The sequence below is a fragment of the Poecilia mexicana genome, unplaced genomic scaffold (assembly GCF_051168715.1).
Source record: "Poecilia mexicana isolate PSO_F unplaced genomic scaffold, ASM5116871v1 scaffold_12, whole genome shotgun sequence".
NCBI lineage: Eukaryota > Metazoa > Chordata > Actinopteri > Cyprinodontiformes > Poeciliidae > Poecilia > Poecilia mexicana.
The window spans coordinates 2,949,409-2,971,561 of NW_028263381.1; the positions used below are offsets into that span (position 1 = coordinate 2,949,409).

The 22,153-nt window shown below is 37.6% G+C and overlaps 1 protein-coding gene and 1 pseudogene across 1 annotated transcript in view; both read right to left on the minus strand.

Moving 5' to 3' along the window:
• The window catches only part of rasgrf2a (Ras protein-specific guanine nucleotide-releasing factor 2a), a 34,595-nt gene extending 20,938 nt beyond the window's left edge, over positions 1-13,657 (minus strand). Inside the window, exons 1-5 of the mRNA XM_014968539.2 lie at positions 12,532-13,657; positions 3,016-3,122; positions 1,073-1,220; positions 714-803; positions 383-636 (exon numbers count right to left, since the gene is read on the minus strand). Of these exons, the coding sequence (XP_014824025.2) occupies positions 383-636; positions 714-803; positions 1,073-1,220; positions 3,016-3,122; positions 12,532-12,810 (878 nt within the window). The 5' untranslated portion in view covers positions 12,811-13,657. The remainder of the gene's footprint in view (positions 1-382; positions 637-713; positions 804-1,072; positions 1,221-3,015; positions 3,123-12,531) is intronic.
• Positions 13,658-17,832: 4,175 nt separating this feature from the next.
• LOC106904263 (sialidase-3-like) lies at positions 17,833-20,132 on the minus strand (annotated as a pseudogene).
• Between the last annotated feature and the right edge of the window lie 2,021 nt (positions 20,133-22,153).

Consider the following 22,153-nt stretch of genomic DNA (forward strand, 5'->3'; position numbering starts at 1 on the left):
GTGATGAAACAACATTATAACATGATGTAAAGGTAAAAAAAAAAGTCTGTTTTACTTAAGACTGCCCCTTTAAGGATACCCGCTGCTTTGGATGCTATTTACAGGTATGACAGTAACTTGTTAGATTTTTATTTGAAAAAAAAAAGAGAATACCTTCCTTTTTTTTTTTTTTTTTTTTACATTTTAACACTATTTTGTGTTAGTGTATCACATAAAATCCCAATAAGTTGGTTGCAGTTGCAATGGGACAAAACATGGAAAAGTTCTGTTGGGGGAGAATGATTTTGTAAACTTGTATGATGATCTTTTTTGACACCCGGTACTGCAAGCGTAAATGTTTTGTGTACATTTCCCTCTCACACAGAGCAAGAGGATTCATTACCTGTTGAGGAAGATGCTGCTGACGTCGTCGTGGCTTATGGGAGGCTTCTTGGAGCTGGCGGCCATGCGCAGCGGCCTGAGGAAGCAGTTGACCAGAATGGAGAGCTGGTGGACGTACTCAGTCTCTGCCTCTACCATGTTGAACACGATCTGGTTCCTCTTCCTCATGCTCTCTGCGTGAGGCGAGCAGATGTAGTCCTGGACGATGATCTTCCACTTCCTCCGGCACAACCAGCCACGCATGAAGCTTTGCACCTGCGTGGTCACACAACAACCCCGTCATGGCCTCCCGTCCTCTCCGTCCGTTGTCGCCGCTTTGATGATGCTTTTACCTTTTTAATCTTTTTGATGTCCGGGTCCTCCTCTTCTTGGTTGCTCTGGAACGGGAGCATCCTCTCTTTGGCTTTGTTCAATACCACAATCTACCACGACAACAGCATCTATGTGAGTTCGTTGGTACAAAGTATCAAATATTCATGAAACTTTGGACAGAAATAAACATCGAGATAGGGAAGTAATGGGTTCTGGAGTCCTTGGAGCCCTGCTGTGCTTTAATTCAACAGAAGTGTCTTCTTCATCATGCCTGGGGGCTTTTGCACGCGTTGATCTAAATGTGCTCCATCTGAGGGTTGCGTCCGAGTGTGCATTTAAGTATGCATGCACACGCAGATGTGGAGGCACTCATGCGTACCTCGGCCTTGAGCCGCTCGATCTCCGTGTCCTGATCCTCCAGCTGAGTGCGCAGCTGATTGGCTGCGATCTTCTCCGTCTCCAAGATCTGGACCAGGTGGATGTACTTCTGCATCAGGATCTCACGCTCGATCATGATGTCAGAGTAGCTGGAAGGTAGAAAGGGTTGGGCTTCGGATATGTGCTGGTGAACAAACATGGGTGCGCTAGCAGGTAAACGGGGGGGGGTGGGGGGGGTGGAGGATGTCTGAGGTGTTCACTGCCGTCGTTAAAATATAAGAGAGGCATAAGGAGAGTGCTGAGAGGAAATAGAGGTCGAGTGTGATGTAACCGACGAGGTAAAACAGCGCTAGTGTGACCTAAATGTGAACCGCTGCGAGCACAGAGCACCCAGACACGCTCGCTCGCCTGGATGTGGTAGCTGTGTCCAGTGTGTTTCACCAGCACCACAAAAAAGAGAAGCAAAGATGAGTTTGATTTTACGAGAATCTTTAAACTGAACGCTCAATGTTTAGGGGCTGTAACTGATGAGAAAAAGGTGCTTGACAAATTTACTACTCTGCTCATCTATTCCTCAGCAGATTTTTAAAATCATTATCTGAAAAGTGTGTGTTTTGTACTGAGCCTGACCTTTTATCTTTTGCTCCAATTTAGTCCTTCAGTGCATGTCTCTTCCAGCTTTACACACTTAAGCTGAAATGTTTGCCTATTTTTCTCTGCAAAATTTCACTTCATTCTGACTGCGACACACGAGCCTGACTGACAGCGCTAAGTCCCTCCTCCTGGCTCTGATTGGTTGTTTTTGACCGGGAATGCTGCATTTTGTCAGACGGCAATAATAGCTCTGGCAGGAGGTGGATGAGATCGATCTTTTCACAAATTATCTGTTTCATATTGTATTGTCACAACATGGTGACAGTTTTAAAAACATATGTAAAAAACATATTTTTTGTAGAAGTTGCATACAGCAACTTTTAAAAAGTTATGCCTTATTACTTTTGTACATTTTAAAATGATGTACAAATTAGTGCCCAGTCAGCAACAGGATTTCCAAGAGTAAATAAGAATCAGAAATCATTCGATAGAGGTCTCAGTAGATATAATATGTATTATTAAAACCTGCTGTATTTCCTTAGCAAACAATAGGATGGGTCCACTTTTATTATTTTAAAAAGAAAGGTACTCGGATTCTCCTGACAGATTTTATGTGTGGTGCTGACGTCAATGCTGCACTGCTGTTTATTCATTTTTTTTGGTCAAAACTAACAGCTGTGAGGGATTGCTGAAGCAAGGCAACAGTTTTCCCCCTGGATCAGGGTCAGAAAACACCGCATTGTAAGGTAAAACTGACTGCTGATCACTCTGCATTAAGAAGATCTACTCAGGCTAGAAAACCTCCCATCTCGTCTGTGCAATTGTGCACGACAGATCAACTGTGCCGCCGGTTTAAATCTCCTTAAATGCTGGTCATGATCTTGTGGTATTTGATGTTCTGTGTGAGCGCTCAGTCATTAATCTCACAACACACACATTCAGATTCAGACGGTGACACGGTTTGCAGCGGCACAGCGGCCATTTTTCTGAGAAGTCCTGAACTGAGTCATTACTGACTGAAAACATTTTTCTGATTTAGAAGCAAAACGACTTTATATCCCACCACGAACATATTCCTGTACGGTTTGTGATAATCATTCTGTGTTGACTAATTATTTTCTTAAGACCACAATGTGACCTTAACATTGCTGCTTGCTTTGACTATATCCTACACAGACATCTACATTTATTAGAAATTTAGCATGAAACTGACCTTGTAATAATTTCCTATCTTAGACTCTGAAAATGGTAAAATGAATAATGACGGACATAAGTCCAATACTGAAGATTTTTCCCTCTAACCTGAAAATGAACAACAAAAAAACGTGACTGAAACGTGTCTGTTTGTACCTGGCCTGCTGGATGCACTCCACCCACTCGTTGCAGTCCGATTCGTCCTCTGACCGCAGCTCCAGAGGTTTCTGACCTTCATGACCAAAAATGACCAGGAAGTAGTGCTGCGTTCAACAGAAACAAACAACCAATCAAAACCACTAATTAAAGCTTTATCTTCTTGATAAAAAATGGCAGATAGTAGTAACAAAAACCAGTACATTTAAATTCTAAAAATGATTACAGTGAACGCCAAAGCAAAAGTAACAAGGCAATAGAATAAAAGTAAAGTCTGAAGGTTAAATTAAAACTAGCAGTGGATTGATTACAGTTTCCTGGCCAATCACCGACCTTTAAAACAACTGACCATCTGATTCTGATTTTGGCTGATGTGGATTTTTTTTGTCACCACTGGGGAGACTACAGATAACCACAGACATGTGACATAACCCGGCTTTCAATGCAGAGCTGAAGGGGCAGTAGCTGGTTTTTAGAGCTACCCTGAGGAAGATAAGATTGGTTTCTGATGGGAGCATCGGCCAATCGGCGATCTCCCAAAATTAAGGAAATTGCTGTCAATTTATCGGTACATGACAACAAAACATATACAGAAACACAAGGACTAAAAACAACACATTTGGATTCTAGATCTTTTTCAGGCTCAAAATCTAGAGGAATTTTTTGTAAAGTAAGAATCTTAATGTAACCACAATCTGACCAATGGATTTATGAAATGAAACACTTAAAACATTATTTTAAAGTCAGTAAAGTTTTAAGTCAGTAAAGTCTCTGCCTGAGCTGGAATGTTTTAGTCTTAAAAACATCTTAGACGTTTTTATACCAAACTACTTCACTGCAAGTTTGAAGCCAGCATGTTTTATAACCAATGGCGTCACAAGAGCAACAATTTGAAATAAAATCTAAGCAAGCACAAGTCATCAATTTTTTTTTCGTTTTGCTTCTGGCTTTAGGACTTTAAAATAATAATATTAATAGGACTTTCTTTTATATCCTCACTATTTGGTCTGAAAGCAAAATTGTATAGGTAGGCCTGTTGCAGTAAGCATAATAAAAAAACAAGTTCAATAATTTCCACTTGAATGATTTATCATTTTTTTTCTTTTCTCTCTTTCAACCTAAAACTGGATAATAAAAGTCTTCAGTCTGGTGATTTGGTCTCAACCAGGCCTTTTTTGAAGGACAATTTTGTTTACAGATACTTCATCATTTTATTTGTTGTTTCTGTTTTGTTAATTTATTTTGGATATTTAAAATGTCTTCTAGTTCCAGTGTTAAATATTCAGTAGAATTTAAAGTTTATTGGTCTTTTAGAACGTGTTCTTGCATTATTATGCGATTACCATTATATTACATGAAAATGGTCTCATACCAACATAATTATCTTTTACCGCAATAACTAGCAAAATTTGTCATAGTGGCAGGCCCAGGTATAGTAATTATACCTGTGTGCTTTCAGTTAATTATTCATTTATTTTATCATTTGCAATGAAATACAATAACATAAAATGCAACGCCCACAGTGTAGCTTATTTTGCTTTCGGGCTGCCTCAGAGACAAACAGACGGCCAGTGTAGTAATGATGTAACGATAAGCGGGTGAAAGATATTTGCTGGCGTGTGCTGGCTACAAACGAGGGAGGCTTAAGGGCTTGTTTGTGTGTTGGGGTTGGGGGGGAGAGGGAGTGAGGGTTTACATAACCACCAAGGCTTGTACAGCTCCTTGTATTGCTAATGCGGCTTCCCCAGCCACAAGCCTGATTTAAGCTGCAGGATAACAATGAGTGAGACGGACAGGCAGAGAAAGGGAACTGTAAGCTGACTTGCCCTGCATTCAGAGGGCAAAAAAAAAAAAAAAATCAGTTCATCAGTCTGACCTGGACAGAGCATGTCATTTCAGCCAGTGTTTGGTTTAGAAGATCTGGTGTTATAAATGCACACTCATCAGATCCCCACACCATCCTGAGCTGCTCAACCACTTTCACAAACCAATCAGTTATGCAGCATAAATTAAAAACGTAAGATTGTCTTTAATGTACTGTGTTACTAACTTTAACTTGTGGTGCTTTCTGTGGTGTGGAAAAGTCAATGTATTTGTATTGGAAATGTTTAGTATGAGCCTTTTAGTTCAGCCTTTTCTTTCACCAAACCAACACAACACATGCTGAATTACGAATTTAGATTTCTCAGTCAATGACATGGATGGAGAAAGACAAGTGGGTCAATCAAATCCACAGGTCACCTAGGCTCTCAGCAGTAGCCTTCCGAATGTTGCCTTTAATAGTCTACCATCCACTCCCATTAACAGACCGATGGTAAACGAAATACATATATACACTTACAAACTTCTATAAAATAGCTGAAGCATCAAAAATACTTGACTAAAAGATGCTGAGGCTCTGGGAATCTTTTAGCCTGAGCACCCTGTAGAAGAAGAAACATCTTTCACCCTGTTTCAAAGAGTAGTCACAATAATACTTATATTTTATCCATTAGTTTGTTTCATTAAGAGGACAGGTCATCATCAGTACCAGCTGAGAAGCTGCCTAACAAAACTCATAAACTTAAAATATTTCAATCCGCATCTCCTTGTAATTCTTTCATTTAAATTATTCAAACATCAGCATTTTAAGTGTACCAGAATAAGCTACAAAGACCTTCATTACACTGGTCGTACTTCTCTCATCTCTTACTGTGCTAAATCTTGCAATCCCACAAAAAAACAAAAACAAGTTTGTTTACTTCAAGCAAAGGAGACATGTTGAGCACTCTCAGGACGATGTTCAGACCCCGGGGTGAGCCATGCACTGATGCATAAACAAACAAAAAGGCCAAGTGCTATGTCTGCAGCATTTCAAATTTGCACTCCGCTTTCAAACGTTTCTGCACTGTAGCTAAAACGTCAGTGTTGATGTGCTGCACATCAGCACTGACGTTTTAGATGAAGAGAGAAGAGGACGATTAGGGGTTTCGTTTGACTGAACATGAACTGCAGAGAAACACGGGCTGATCCACACACTGCACAGTCAAAGGGAAGCTCCAACTAGGGCAGGTGGCCACAGTGGAAGTGGTTTCTCTGTGAGATGTGGTTGTGGCTTGATATTCAGAAAGTGTCTGCAGGCAAAAGGGTCAGCAAGGATGCTATTCTTAGTGAAGCAGAGCCGCATCCCAGAACAGAGCAGCTCCACATGCCAAGTCACAAAAACACAAACAGTCTGCACCTTCAAAGCAGTTCATTGGGTCATATTTGATTCATTGCATAATAATACGCCGACTCCACAATTCATCTCTATATTGGTGTTGGGCTACTACATCAAACAAACTGCAATCAATCATTTTCACAAGTTCAAATCAAGTTTTTGAGAAGAAACACAAAGTCTCAAGTCCTTCAACTCCAGCTCAAGTCAAGTCTCAAGTCTATAATGGGTGAAAAAGAGAAAACAAATAAAGTGTGATTTTTAACATCTGTTAACCATTGTATTTGTTGTACACTTTACATATTTTAAATCTGAATGAAAGATAATTTTGAATGTCTCAATGATAAGAAAAAAATTTAAAAATAGTCTTTATGGAATAATTGTATTTTTTTTTTTAGATATTGAATGTATAACAATGGATTTGTATCCTTGAATCCTATTTGTGTGTGAGGAGCGAAGTTTGATTGGCTAAAAGCTGCTCGACTTGACCTACTGCTGATTGCATTTGGCTCAGGTCACCAGAAGGTCACCGCATTTATAATTGAATATTTTCCGGGTGAAATTTTGAAGGCTAATTTCTGCAATTAAGTTTTGCATGCAAATATTTTGCTGGTAAAATTCAAATGTACCTAATTGCACAAGATAAAAATTCAGTGTTATAAATCCAATGTAAAAAAAAAAACTGATTCTTAAGAAACTATTTTTCTAGGAAAGGCTTTTATTTTGACAATCAGGAATTGTCTTTTTAATTACACAGCTTTAGCAGAGAGAACATGATGACAGATGTAGGTTAAGTTTATTTTGTTCTGAAACAACCAGAATTTGTTCAACACAGATTTCAGTTAGAGCGAAATCAATAAAATGAAGATTTAATTTAACGTAGCAACAAACCCCTGTAAAGGTGTAAATGGCTAATACCGGCTGCCACAGTGTTGTACTCCAGTAACATGAGCTTTTTCAATGTGAGTTAAAACACAGTCTTCATCTCCCAGGCAGTCAGCCTTCCTGCTGATCTTCTTCAACATTTAACAACTCACTGAGACATCTTTCTTCTTCAGGTAAGAAAGCCTGCCGGTCATAATGTCACACATCTTCATCAGCATCCGAATTCAAGAACACAGTATGTTATCAGCTAAATATGTCAAAACATTCTCAATAGTCTCTATGCATTAAAATGTACCATATTTATATTGTACAAAAAGTGGATATTAGGGATGTCCAAATAAACAATATTTCAGTGTATTCAACACAGACAAATTTTTTTTTCAAAGATGCTCATTTGTGTCAAAATGGATACAAACTGACTGACTCACATTTGCCCAAATAGTCGTTATGGTAATAACACTCAGGCCTCTGCAGTCGCTTAAAATCAACAAATGAGTTTATTACAACTTTATTCAGCTGAAGAAAGTTGTAATAAACTTCTTCAGCTGTTTATTACAACTGAAGAAGTTGTAACAATGTGTTTCTCTCATTGTGTTTCACTGAGCGAAACACAATGAAAGTTTTATTTTTGGACCTAAACAGGAACAATCTAGAGTCAGCACAGCTTCAGTTATTACAGTTGGAGACTGGCGAAAAAGCCCAAAATGTGGGTATATTGATGGACACTGACCTGAACCTTCAGTCACATAAAGACAGTTACAAAGTCAGCCATCTGTCACCTGAAGAACATTTCCAGGATTAAAGGACTGATGTCTCAGCAAGATCTAGAAAAACTGATCCATGAAATACAAGGATGCCACTGCAATGTCACCATTGCAGTGGCATTAATTACTGCAATGGTGTGTTTACAGGTCTGACAAAAAAAAAAAAAAAAAAAAATCAATCCTCCAGCTGCAGCTGATCCAGAAAGCTACTGCTGGAGTTCTGACTAAAACCAGGAAGATAGAGCACATAACACCAGTTTTAAAATCACTACACTGAGAGAATAGACTTTAATATAATGTTAGTTTATAAATCACAACACATTAAAGATCTGCTGTTGTATCAATCTTCTAGACCCCTCAGGTCTTCTGGTTCTGGTTTGATCTGCAAAACCAGAACCAGAACCAGAAACAAACATGGAGAAGCAGCATTCAACTTCTATGCACCACAAATCTGGAACAAACTTCCATAAAACTGCAAAACAGCTGAAACACTGAGTTCCTCTAAATCAACAGTGAAACCCCATTTGTTTAGAGTTGCCTTTTAATTAATAAGAAATGGAACATAGATTAATTCAAATCTGGGTTGCAACTTCTTTTTATTTTGCCACTTCAAAATAAAAATAAAAATATTTTATTTTATTTTATTTATTAGGTTTGTTTATTAGGTTATGTTTTTACCATGCAAAGCATGCTTGATTGCTTAAATTAGCCATATAAATGAACTTGACTTGACTTAGCCATCATTGTACCCTTTGCGAGTACAAAGGTAAGGTAGAATAAAAGATCCTGTCCTGATGCTTCGACTTGGAACGTGCTGCACAGGATCCAGGGCTGCCAAGACTGATCCCACTAAAGGGATTACAAATTTATTTTAAGAACAATGGAAAACACCCTGAGAAATGTGTTGCCCTGTTTGCGTACAGTGGTGAAAGGTGTTTGCTCCCTTAAACATTTCTTCAGTTTTTTTATGTAATTGTTTGTGGATGACATTATAGATCTGCTGTGCAGCAACAGGTCCAGTTTGGTTATGAATAACTGTCAAAGGCGATCAATAAAAAAATGTGTAATTTAGATCAAAATTACCAAGTCACCTGATTATCAGGAGAAAAATAGTCAAATAGTTCAGGCTCAGTTATTGCTTATAAATACATTAATACTAAGGTTTAGATTAAGGTTTAAGTCCAGATTTTGGAACAGCAAGGCGTCACACATCTGCAATGGAAACACTTTTTTGCATCATACGATCAACACACATGATCAGCAATCATGGGCGGAAAAGACGAAGAAGACGACAGAATGATGGTGCAGCGTGTTTCTTAAGGAGTTATTGCGTAAAAAAGCTCATTCGTGTGGAATTTCTTATTAAATGGAAACACTGAAATTGTGAAATTAGATGTTTTCAACACCGTAGAGAAATTTTGGCTTACTCTTCTTTGCAGAATTGTTTTACCTCAACCACAATGTGGATGTTTCAGTCTTGGACAACAAGTTTAGGGTTCCAATAAAGCATATAAATCAAATTTAGGTCCAGACTTTGACTACCCCCAAGATCATCCATATGTCTATATTTCAACTTCAACATAACGACCGCAACCTTGAAAATCAACATTATAAGTAAAACTCCATAGATGCAGGACACAGTATAAATAAAGATGGTAGCAGAAACCTGGAGAGCAGAGTGGACATCAAAAGAGCTGAGTAATCAATTGAGCACGGAGGCTTTGATGTTCTTAGATCCTTTGTCTGACTTTAAAGTTGCTTCATCAAAAACATCCGTCTTAAACTGAGCCTGTTGACAAGGTGCCTCATTAGGCAGAGATCAAACAAAGCTCCGTCAGTAAGCTGGTCACCATTAGTCTGGATGTGTTTCACGTCACAGTAACGTCACTGTAACGTCACTGTAACGCAGACCGCTGCAGAATCCTAAAGCAGAGGTTTAAATTCTACATTTTGACACAACATGGTTTAAAAAGAGGCATCAACTCTATATGGGCTCTGCTGAAACTAAAAATATAAACTATCTAAAACAGAAGCCAAGCTTTTCCTCGTTGTAGACTTAGCAGAAGTACTAAAGTAAAGTAAAAAAAAACAAAAAAAAACTGTGAATTTGCAAAAGAGAAATTACGGATCTAATCAGCCATCTCTGCCACCGCCTGCCTGCTGCTGTAGAGCAAAGGCTTAGTCAGTTAGCAAGTTTACCTTTAAGGCTGACATATAGTGTCTTGTCTAGTGCGGTCTTTGAAATTATGTGCTTTGTCAAACAAATTTGTCAACAAAAACTATCATTATTCTCTACTACAGTAATCCTAATGCCACATAATTTTTCTGTTTCGTCAGAAACTTCCTAGTCGTGCATCTGTTAAGATAATAAACAGCTGCTGTGAAGCGTTTCAGCAGGAAGTCAATGTTAACTCCCACCAGCCTTCTTTTCCAATCACACTTTATACACCAGAAAAATAATCAATCTACTGATTCAGTTCCTTAGCAGTTCGTGGCCTTCTGATTTTACAGAATGTCTAAAATATTTTAACTTACACAGTATATTTGTCGTAATGTTGCTTCATGTCTGCAGTAATTAACAAATAATATAAACTTCAAGAGATATAACTTAAATCATTCATAGGTCATGCTGTGTCGCAGTTAAGGTAAGCAATGCTTTCCCTGTTTTCCACAGTTTTAGGTCGTACAGCGGGAAAAATAAGTATTTGATATGTTGCCGATGTTTTATTTTTATTTTTGAGCTTGCTGAGAATGAAGAGGTCTGCAATTTTAATTGAAATTAAATATCAACTGGGAGAGAGAATCTAAAAAAAATGTAGAAAATGGCCTTGTATGATTTTTTTAAATCAATAATTTACGATTTATTGCATGAAGTACAGTGGTGTGAAAAAATATTTAATTTTCAAACTTTTTTTGCCAGAAAAAATGCCTTTCTCACACAGTTTGGATTGTTTTTCTCCCCTAATGCCTTAACTTGAAAACTGGATTTTGTCTCCAGAAGGTGTTGTTTTTGACTGATATTTAGATTGGTATGATGTTGAACATCATTAGCATGATGTTGCTAAACATCATACTAATGATGTTGCTAAACATCATTAGTATGATGTTGAACATCATATTAATGATGTTCAATCATACCAAAAAAAGGTATGGTTGAATTTCTGTGCAAAAAAACAGAAATCAGGAAGGGGACAATCTTTAACACCACTGTAAGTACTTGATAAAATACAACAATGGAACTTAATATTTGGTACAGAAAACTCTGTTTATAATTCCAGAAGTCAGACATTTCCTAGCATGTGCAGCAGGATGTTAATCCATGTGTCTCAACTATTTATTTTCTCCACTGGTTTACAATATATTAGAAGATGAAATGTAAATTGGTTTGACTTGTTTTCAAAATATCAGCTGCAGTCCACTCTAACATCTTTTGTATTTATGACCCTATTTCCAATCCCTGTAAATCTCTAACAGTGTAAAATGTACATAGTTTTAAATAATAACGTAATAAAGAATGTTGTAGGGTGGTGCAGTTGTTGGCACCGTTGCCTTGCAGCAGGAAGGCCTTTCTGCATGGAGTTTGCATATTTCCCTCTGTATGTGAGGTGTATTTCTACAGGAAATTCAAAAATAACCACATTAGGCTAACTGCTCTCAGTCACCCTTAGGCTTGTGAGCATGGTTGCTTGTCGTGTGTGAAACCAGACCAGGATGCTGCATGCCTCTCGCCCCTTTGGGGATTCTGGAGAAGTGTGTAATATCGAAACAGATGTTTTCAATCTTTCATTTGTTTGATTTAATAATCTGCAGTTCTTGTTAAATATTAAGTTGACAATGAAATCAGGTGAAAATATATTCATGCATCCAGAGGATAATAACCTCTAAAATGCAGAGTCATTTTTCCCCACTGTTCCTGGTAAATTAAAATTATGATTTCTATCAAATTTCAGAAATGTGTGCAGTGTCAAATTAGGCTTAGATTTTAGAGCAAAGAAAGACATAAAATGTCTGTAAGAAGAAGAAACTGAAAACAAAAAACAAATGGCTGGAAAAAACCCTTGCACCATTAGTGTCACTTGTTGTGAAAATTATATGTAGATATTACTAGAAAATTGTTTAAAAAAAAAAAAAAAAAAAAAACTAAAAAAAAATTATCACCTTAAGTTTAAAAACACCACTGAGTTCTAAGAAGTTTTTGGTCAAACTCATCTAGTCAGCTTTCTGATAAAGGTTGCACAAACTGGAACTAAACAATGTAACTTTAAAATTATTACAGTTCAAAGTGCTGGTGGGAACCTTTAACACCGTTTATGTCTATTTTTCAATGACAGAAACTGCCTCATAACTCAGTCAGGAATTCAGCCATTTTTGATTTGTCATATAAAATAAGAGGTTTATCCATCATTATTGCATGTGTTTAATATAAAGACTCCATGTTATGGGGTTTAAATACTTCCAATTAAGGCAAAGAACGCAAAACAGTTGTATTTAAATATTAAATATTGCATTATTTATGGAATCTTACATATAAAATATTCGTTTATCTTTCACTTTATGATGTGAACTGATTATTTTTGGCTCTGCTTTGATTGTGTAAAAACCTAATCACAGTAAACTGGAGGCTAACTTCAAACAAATCTTCTAATTATTCCCCGCATGCTTGTCACGCACCTGCTGTTTCTCCATGGGCTCCTTGCTGATGGCGGACACCTTGGGCGCAGGTGCCCGCTCGCACGTGCAGCCTTCCAGCAGGTAAATGCCGGAGGGTCTCGCGCTCTGGTCGTTCTCAAAGTAGAAGAGCACGTTCTGGTACAGGGCGAAGTACTTCTCGGTCCAGCGGCTGTTCTCCGTGGTCTTCTTGCTCAGGTAGCCCCGCTTCGAGCCCTCTTTTCGCGCCACCACAGACAGATAGAGCGCGTGGCCCTCGTTGTACCGCACGCTCTTCTGCATTTTATAAAGGCTCTTTATTTAAACTTCAGGAGAGGCCGTCACATCGCGGCGCATCTTCAGATATGCTGCTGCTGTGGTTATTTTTAGCGGACTGATGCCAGAGGGAAGGCGGTTAATGTCTCAGTCTGTTGGAGAAGGTAATCCGGGCTTACCATGATATAAAAAGTTGGACCGTCCGCAGCTCGGCAGCTTCAATGCGGGCTCTCGGAGTCAGCTCAGACAGTAACTACAGCAACACTCACTCTGCGTTTGCATCCCATGAAACTTCAGAGAGTTGCGCTGGTTAGCGCGCGAAACTAAATGTAAAAATAAATAAATAAATAAATAAATAAATAAATAAATAAATAGAAAAAAGACAAAAGAATCTACAAAAATGGACAAGTACTGACTCACCGGCAGCAATATGAAAACAGAGACAGAGTGAGAGGAACAGACGGTGAAAACAGAATCACAACGGAGATCAGCGGTAATCGGCTTTGACACGCACTTAAAGAGACAGGTCGGGACCGCCCCGGTCCGCGCGCTGCTGACCGCTTCGCATCACTTCGTAGGAGTGCAGCGCGCGAGCCCCGCTGTCGATCCGAGAGCGCAGGAGCACTGGAGCGCGTGAGCGGTGAAAGCGAAGCAGAGACGTTTGAAGTGGGGAGTCGCAGGTGCTTCACTGATGGCTGCATCCCACTCCGATGCGGCTGTCTCTCAGTCAGGGTCCGCTGTCAGATGGAACCTGTATTTATATTTAATTTATGTTTTTATTAATATTATTATTGTCTATAATCGTTGTACAGTTTAGTAAAATATTACAAACTAATACTCTCAGATATTTCCTAGTAATTGCACATCAGTACAGGTTTATATAAGTTTTAAGCCTTCGAGCCTCGCTAGGTCCACAGGTTGCAAATTAGCTGTGGATGCAAAATTTGTATGTATAAAAATCAACACTCACTACTTTTGTCCCTTTGATAATAATAAAACAAATTTTAAAAATGCAAACATTTACATCGACACAACTTGTACAGTAAAAATAGATATGTATGAACAATTTACAAAAATTTACAAAATTTACAAAAATCCTTGTTTGAGAGTCAGTTAACAGAACAGAAACGAGTTTTTCCAGTTGTTGGGAATGTTTCCACGCAGAATGCAAATCCTGTGAGCAGATACAAATATACTTTCAAAAATTAAGAGGATTAGATTTAACATCAGAAAGGTCAAAAACCATCTGGCAGCCAGTTTACACTTTCACCATAATTGAAGCACTTTACAAACCAAATCGAGATACTGTATATTTCCTGCAATTTTCGTTTTTTTCTGTATATATCAGGACTACACAGCTAATGATCCACAGGAGGCCATGTATACACACCCACCTCTCCATGAGGAAAACATCCTGATTGGTGGATTACAAACGCAACAATTATTTAAGGTTGCTGCCCCTCCTTTTTCTTTTTTTTTCAGCCACAGTAAACCTCTATGTGTATCAGATGCCAGCTTTTTACTTTATTTTCCACTTACTACAGGGCATAAAACTCAAAATAAAATATTCTAATAAAGAAGTTCCTCCTTTGTCTGCAGCAGAACTTGGACTTTCCTGATTGGACTGAAGAGGTGGCTTGTTCTTGTTTGCATAGTTCTATGGAAGGAGCCTCATCAGTTCACTTGTCTACATGCACTGCAGGCATGGATGGAAGCTGTGCTTAAATAGGCATTAGCATGGTTCTACATGCAGATAATTTCATACACACAGACTTCATTTTTTTTATTTTGCAATGACACATATTTAACGTAGCAATACCAGCTATCCATAAAATTTCTACAAAAAAGGAGAATGGTTTAAGAGAAACAGTGTGAAAATTGAGTTGAAATACCTATCACTCCTAGAAGGGCGGCTATTAATAAAGCCATCTTTTATTTTTTTAGATTGATTTAAAATACATTGAGGGGATGTTTTTATTGTGTGTTATTCCTGAAACGCTCACACAAGCTTACACACACACACACACACACGCACGCACGCAAACACACACACACACACACACACACACACACACACACACACACACACACACACACACACACACACACACACACACACATGTTTGTCTGGCTATCTTTGTGCGGACTTTCCATTGACTTCCATTCATTTCTACAGCCTAAACCTTACCTTTACCCTTTTCCTAACCCTAACCATCACATACCTAACCCTAACCAAAACTCAATTCATACCTTAGCCCTAAATGTGACCCCTGACCCAAAAACAGGGTTTCCCCTCGTGGGGACCGGAGCCCGGTCCCCATGAGGAGCGATTGGTCCCCACAATGTAGTATATGTCAGGAAAATCGTCCCCACAAGGTATTACAAACAAACGCGCACACACACACACACACACACACACACACACACACACACACACACACACACACACACACACACACACACACACACACAGAGGATATCTCACTGATGCACTACAACATCTGTTTGTGCTCTCAGGCTGAATGGGAGTTTCAAAACAAACACCCATCTTCTGATGCATATCACCTCTTTGCAAAAATAGAAACTTCTGCTTTTACCCTCTGTGTGTGCGTGTGCGTGCGTGTGTGTGTGTGTGTGTGTGGACTTGTCTTTGAAACAGTGTAAGGACCATTTTCCAGATGGTCCTTACAACTATGTTGTTGGGACCGACTGCTCCTTATGGGTCCCAGAGCCAGTATCCCATAAGAAGAGGGACTTGTTTTGAGGTCGGGGGTCATGTTTAGGACTAAAGTATGAATTGAGTTGATATAAGGTTTAGGGTTAGGCATGTACTGGTAATGAGGTTTAGAGTAAGGGTGAGAATTAGGCTATAGAAATGAAAGGAAAATGAATGGATGTCAATGCAAAGTCCATGCAAAAATAGAAAAAGTATCTGTGTGTTTGTGAAAAGGCACAGAATGAGATCATTTATGTCTCCTTTATACAAGTGTGTTTCTGAGCTAAGCTAATACTTTGTGTTCCTTTTGCATACCGATGTAATAATGTAGAAGATGTACTTTTATATGAGTGTTATTTTCCCCATAAAATAAAATTACATGCTAAAATCAAATTACAAAAATGACAGTAGGGCACACTCAATTGAAATCCTTCAGCTCTTCCAATAGAAAACATAAATATATATATATATATATATATATATATATATATATATATATATATATATATATATATATATATATATATATATATACTGTTGATTTTGATACTGACATTGCAGAAATTTTCCTTCCATATAGATACACAGATATTAAAAAACTTGATCATTTCTTCAGTGACACTAGTGTTTTTCTGTTATGTTGCATAAAAAGTGTATTTTTCGTTCACTTTTTTGTTATTCAGTAGTCAGGCTATTTGCACGCTAGAGGGCAGTGTAGTGCCTTACTCGTCCTGCCTTTCCGTGGAGAAAGGTTTGATTGGTGTCAGCCAAACACTGCCCAGTGTTTGGCAACCACATGGATACTTTTGGTATGGATGTTTAACAATTTTTTTGTAAACTCAAAAGAGAAATTAGAATTTGCTTGATTTTACCTTCCCCTTTTCTCCCCTCGTTCCATAGGACTGAGTGGATACATATTTTACATTAAGTTGAATTTAAAAATATGCAGTTGAAATCTTAAGTTAATGTAAGTATTTAATAACTTACATTAATAATAGAAAATGAAGACAAACAATAGAGTATAACTGAAAAGTTAATTTATTTCAGTAACTTAATTCACTAATCATATCATAGATTACACACACACACGCACGCACACACACACACACACACACACACACACACACACACACACACACACACACACACACACACACACGCTGATGTTTTCTAGATAGATAGCTTGACTTTGTTGTATATCCCAAACAAACATGATACAAATTCTTATTAGATAGGGATTCACTTAAAAACCAGATATTTGAATATAAAACAAAAATATAACTACACTGAGTAAAAAATATCCCATATTCATACAAAGGAACCAAATCAAGACAAAGTAACTATAGAGACTTGATTACATAATTATTGTAGAGGGTAAAAAATAATGTTTTTAGCATTTGAATCATACTTTTTCTGTTAATCATACTGATTTCCTGCTTACATTTAATAAAAACTTAAGATTATAACATTACAACAGATCAAAAAACGAAAACGTTTTAATGCAGAAATGTGGAATTCATTAAATGTATGTTTAATACCTGCTTAAAGGTTGTTGTTTTAATCTGACAAATAAAACTCTTGATTGTATTTATATGACCTACATTTGAAACTATATTGTAAGCAAACATCATTAAATAAACTGCAAAGATTTTTTTGCAAGACAACCTGTAGATTTTGAAGTCACATTTAGCCTGTGATGCTTTTCTTGATGTCATCACAGGTAAACAGTAAACATGGTATCTCTTCAGTATAAGTTTTCTTTCCACGCTCCATCAGACATGCAAACCAGCCATCACCAATGTAGATACATTGCCTAAACAAGATGCTCGAGTTTTCATGTTTTTTTGTTGTTGTTTCTTGTGATTAATTTATGCTTCATACATGCCACAGTAGTTCTTTCCTTAAAGTTTAATTTCATAGACAGTTTGAAAGTCTATTTATTTCCTTAATATGTATTTCCTTTTGATTTTTCTCTTATCAAGATCTACTGTGTTTTAACTTCTATTCAAGTCCAGCCTCTTTATTAATTATTGTTTGAAAGGTTTTTCCATGTAAGTTTATTCTTTTGTATTTATTTTCTGATTTAATTATTGCACTCTGTTCTTTTGGCATCACTGTTTAGTGTTCCTGGACTAACTTTGGCCTTTCTTGGTTAAAAATTATCCCACTGAGTCAATGCTTTGTAGAAGCAGCTTTCACTGTAATTACTGCGAAAGCTGCTTCACAGTAATTGAAGCGAGTCTTTTCACATCTTTTTGGGAAAATCTTTGCAAAGAAACTCAAACTCAGACTGACTAGATGGAGAGTACCTTCAAACTTCAACAATCCTGGCACACAACCAGCAGACCTCGCTCTAATGAATTTCTACCAAACCTTTTCTCAAACACCATTAAGGTATCAGTCCCTATGACCAAATGATGTTTGTAAACTGTGAGCTTACACTTTCAGGTAGTCAGAAATAGAAAAGCAGGATAAAGGTTTTTCTATTTTATCAGCTGAAGAAAACCTGAATGTTCCTTTTGTAACTTTCACGAATCTCTTTAAGCATTTGTGTTTGTTTGTTCATGTCTTCTGTGAGCAGATTTGGAACTTAGCATTCACACAGATACAAAGATTCTAAAATACTTGAGTACGACAATAAATAAATAAATAAATAAATAAATAAAAAGAAAATAACTTGACATTTAAGACTTCATATAAGCTTTAGAGACCTTTATCCACCATAAAATCTCACCACATTTTGAATTACCACCCACCTACTGGGTTCACTGTGTATAGTCATATTCAGTGAATTGGAATATAATTGAAAAGTTTATTTATTTTAGTAACTTGATTCATTAAGTAAAACACGTCTTAATTATTACACACAGACAGTAATGTTTTAAAGAGAGATAGACTTGACTGAATGTCCAAAACATGACAGAAATTCCCATTCAAGTCAATGTCAGTCATTTATGTAGCACTTTTAAAAACAGGTTTAAAACCGCACCAAAGTGCTGCTGTACAAAAACAAAAACACAATAGAATAAGTTGGTGAAGAGGGAGAAAGAGAGAGAGAGAGAGAGAGAGAGAGATGTAAAATGAATAAATAAAAAAATTAAATAATAATGATAATTGAAAAAATAATAACAGGGAAATAAAATACAAACAAAGCATCACAACAGAAAAGTTACAGTATAAGGCCTCAATCAAATGCCAATGAATAACAATAAGTTTTAAGAAGCAACTTAAAGACTATAGACAGAGCTATTCTGGAAAGGTAACTTATTCCAGAGAATAAGAGCAGCAATGGAAAAAGCCCCATCTCCTTTGCTATTAAGTCTAGTCCAAGGGATTTTCAGTAGCAACTGATTATTTGATCTTAATACATTAAGAGTAATAATAAGAAATTATTTTAAAGCTACATTTACCCTTGAATGCCCCTCAGGACCTCTTCATAGCTGAACACCTGACATGCTATCTCATCTGTAGCAGATTTCTCTCCACACTCCATCAGACATGCAAACCAGCCATCTTCAGTGTAAGTAAGTCAGGTCAGAATAACCACTGTGTCTCTGGTTAATGACCCAGGGTTGGCTCCATTCTCCACTACAGTTTCCATTTGAATTTACTGGGGAGCTGCTCAGATAAACTCCCAAATCAAATCTTTGCCAAGCTATCTTTTGATCTGTTGGATGGGAAAAAAGTAGACACTTTTTCTGACTGGTTTCTGCATCTTCAGGCTGAGCTGGGAAGGAAATCACACTCCCCTGACAACCTTTATCTAGTTCCTTAAGGAGTGTATTGGATTTGAATGTGTGGAAACTTTCATCAATCTCAGCTTGTACTCGAAACCCTCCCTTATTGCAAGCATTGCAGTAGATCAAGCTGTCTCCCGTGATATCAGAAACCTCATCCATTTCACATTCTCCTGATGTTTTATCCAGCATTGCGCCATAATGCCATGTGCTACCTTTATCATCACTATAAATGTAGAATGAATGTGGAATGTTGTTTTCCTTCATGTAAGCATAAGCTGGAACAATCATTCTGCCACTCTCAGTTTGAATGCCGTGGCCCGGTCCAACAGACCAGTTGTCAGTAGGCAGCAGGTCGGTCAGATCAGTGAATTCACTCCACTTGTCATCATTCTTCTTTGTGATGTAGTGAAGACGGACCTTGTTGTTCTTTTTGTTTTCATTCCCGTGACATGATTGAAGAAAAGGAACAATGTTTGTGTGTCTTTTTCGTACACTGTGCAGGGGTTCATGGGACGATATCCACAGGGGCACTTCCTCACTACTTCTTCAGGCTCTGACCACTGAAAAAGATCAATTAGACACAATTCACAGAAGATAAAGTGAAACAATACATACACAGTGTTACATATTTATCTAACATGTCTTAGGTTGTACTTTGTTGAAATAGAGTAGTTGCGTCACATAATTACCTTCATTGTCTTCTTCTGAGTGAGTTCATCAGTGTCCACTGTCCCTGTGCTCATGACCAGAGCCACTGCACTAGAATCATGTCTGGATGTTCGCTTCTCAGTAAAGCCAAAGAGCTTTTTTTCATTTTCTTTGTAGTAAAGAGCAGGAATCCTGAACACTTCTCCATTTGACTTGAAGACGAATGTTTTTCCAATGTTGTTCATGAATGCTGTAGGAGAGAAAATTAGTTACACAACCAAAACAATAAAAAATCTGTGTCTTTTCTGTTGTTTCAACAGAAACAACAGTCTGCTTGCTGCTTGTTATTCAGCAATATTTATACCTGTAAGATTGGAGGGAGGAGCTAAGGCAACAAATAAAAGAAGAAATCAGATCAGATCAGATCATGCCAAAAATAAATAATAGGAAAAGGGACAAATATTGAGGAAGTTGAAATTTGAGCCAATATCCTGACACTATGGCTGACTGGTCCTGCAGGTTTTTCTCTTTTCCCCTATCATTCATATATCTAAACTGTAAAGCTTGGATGGAAAGCCCAGTGTTTTAGCTTTCATTTTTCAGCAATTCTTCACTAATTGGGTCTTATTCGTCCAAATCAGTATCCTACCGCTAAAACTAACATGCTTTATGAACCACTATGTGGAAGTTTAACATCAGTGTTAAAGCAAAGTTTGCTGTGAATTTGGTTTATTGCAAGAAAATGCTTCATTGCATTGCTTTGATTTTCTCATTTATACCAACAAATAATCATGGGAAGGAGAGATGCTGAAAAAATGAATAACCAAGAACTGTTAGCAAAACATGACCATCAGCCCTATGCGTGCCAAAAAATATTTGCCTTAAATAACTACTAAAGCAAAAAATAATTAATGAAACCAATGCCACTCAAGCCAATCACTAAATAACCGCACTAAATAAATATTATTTGTAGAGTTTAAAACATTAATTGCACTTAGTGATGAAGTCCCTGAAATAAATAGAGTTTTCAGAAATATTCTGATTTATTGAACAGATCTGTAGAATTCAACAATGGAGGAAAGTAGAGTAGACTAATAGCTGTACAGTCTGATATAGTCTTTATTTCTATAGCATGTAAAGAAAGAACTCTGTTTTAGTTGAGACTGTAGAATGAGGACATTTTAGATTATACAAGCTGAACACCTGATGCAAGAAGAAGGCAAATTGCTTAAACCTGCTTGAGATGCACAATGGCCTCTTTGGTTGTTGAGATGGAGCAAATAGGTAGTAACCTCGGAACACTTGAAGAACAGAATGCGAACCTGCTGAGATGTCCTGCCAAGAACTTGACGTTAATCTAACGTCCTGGAGCTTCACCAAAAATGTGTTTTCTCTTCCTGCTTCCATGAGTCAAGAATTTCATTTTTCACTCTGATGGGGCTGCCAGATCTTTTCTACACTCCTGAACAGCTTCTTAATGTACAGCAGCTATTTACTGACAAGTACTGCACCAGTCAGAAAAGGTTGGAACTTTTATTTTATGCTTGGTGACAGGACAAAGTTCTCTTCAGAGGAAGATTTATAGAAGACATCCTTCCTGGTTCCGGTAGAAAACTCACCCATCAGTCATCTATGACTACAGTCTTGTTGTCCTGGCATCCCACATCATGAAAGTCCTGGAGAGACTCCTGCTTGACCACATGAATTAGCAGAAAAACCCATGTCAAAAGCCCCTACAGTTTGCTTATCGCCATGGTGATGGAGTTGACGATACCATCATGCACCTGCTTCACACATATCATATAAAAACTTGACTCTACTAGTGGCCTTATAGTTCTTAGTTTTAATAATTTTTATCTTTACCCTCCTGAAAGCACAAATTGGTCTAAAGAGGAAGATTTGTGTCTGTCTCACTCCAGAGCTCCCAGCAGAAGATTGAAGGGTCTCTACCCAATATTCCAGTGAAGTTCATTGTGTCTTTATGTTCTTTTCTTATCAAACACATGGTTTTGTCTCTCAAGGCGTAGACCACCTGACATGTAGACCACCTGACATGTTTCCACAGCAGGCTGGTCTTTGTAAGATGTCACTGCTCATTTTGACACATCATGTCCCACCTAGAGACACCTGATGGAGAGTACCTTCAAACTTCAACTTTCAAGCTTTGTCACAAATTCTCTATTGGATTTAGGCCTGTACTTTGACTGGACCATTCTAGCAACATCAGATTCAGAGAACTAAAAAAAAAAAAAAAGCTGATTCTGTT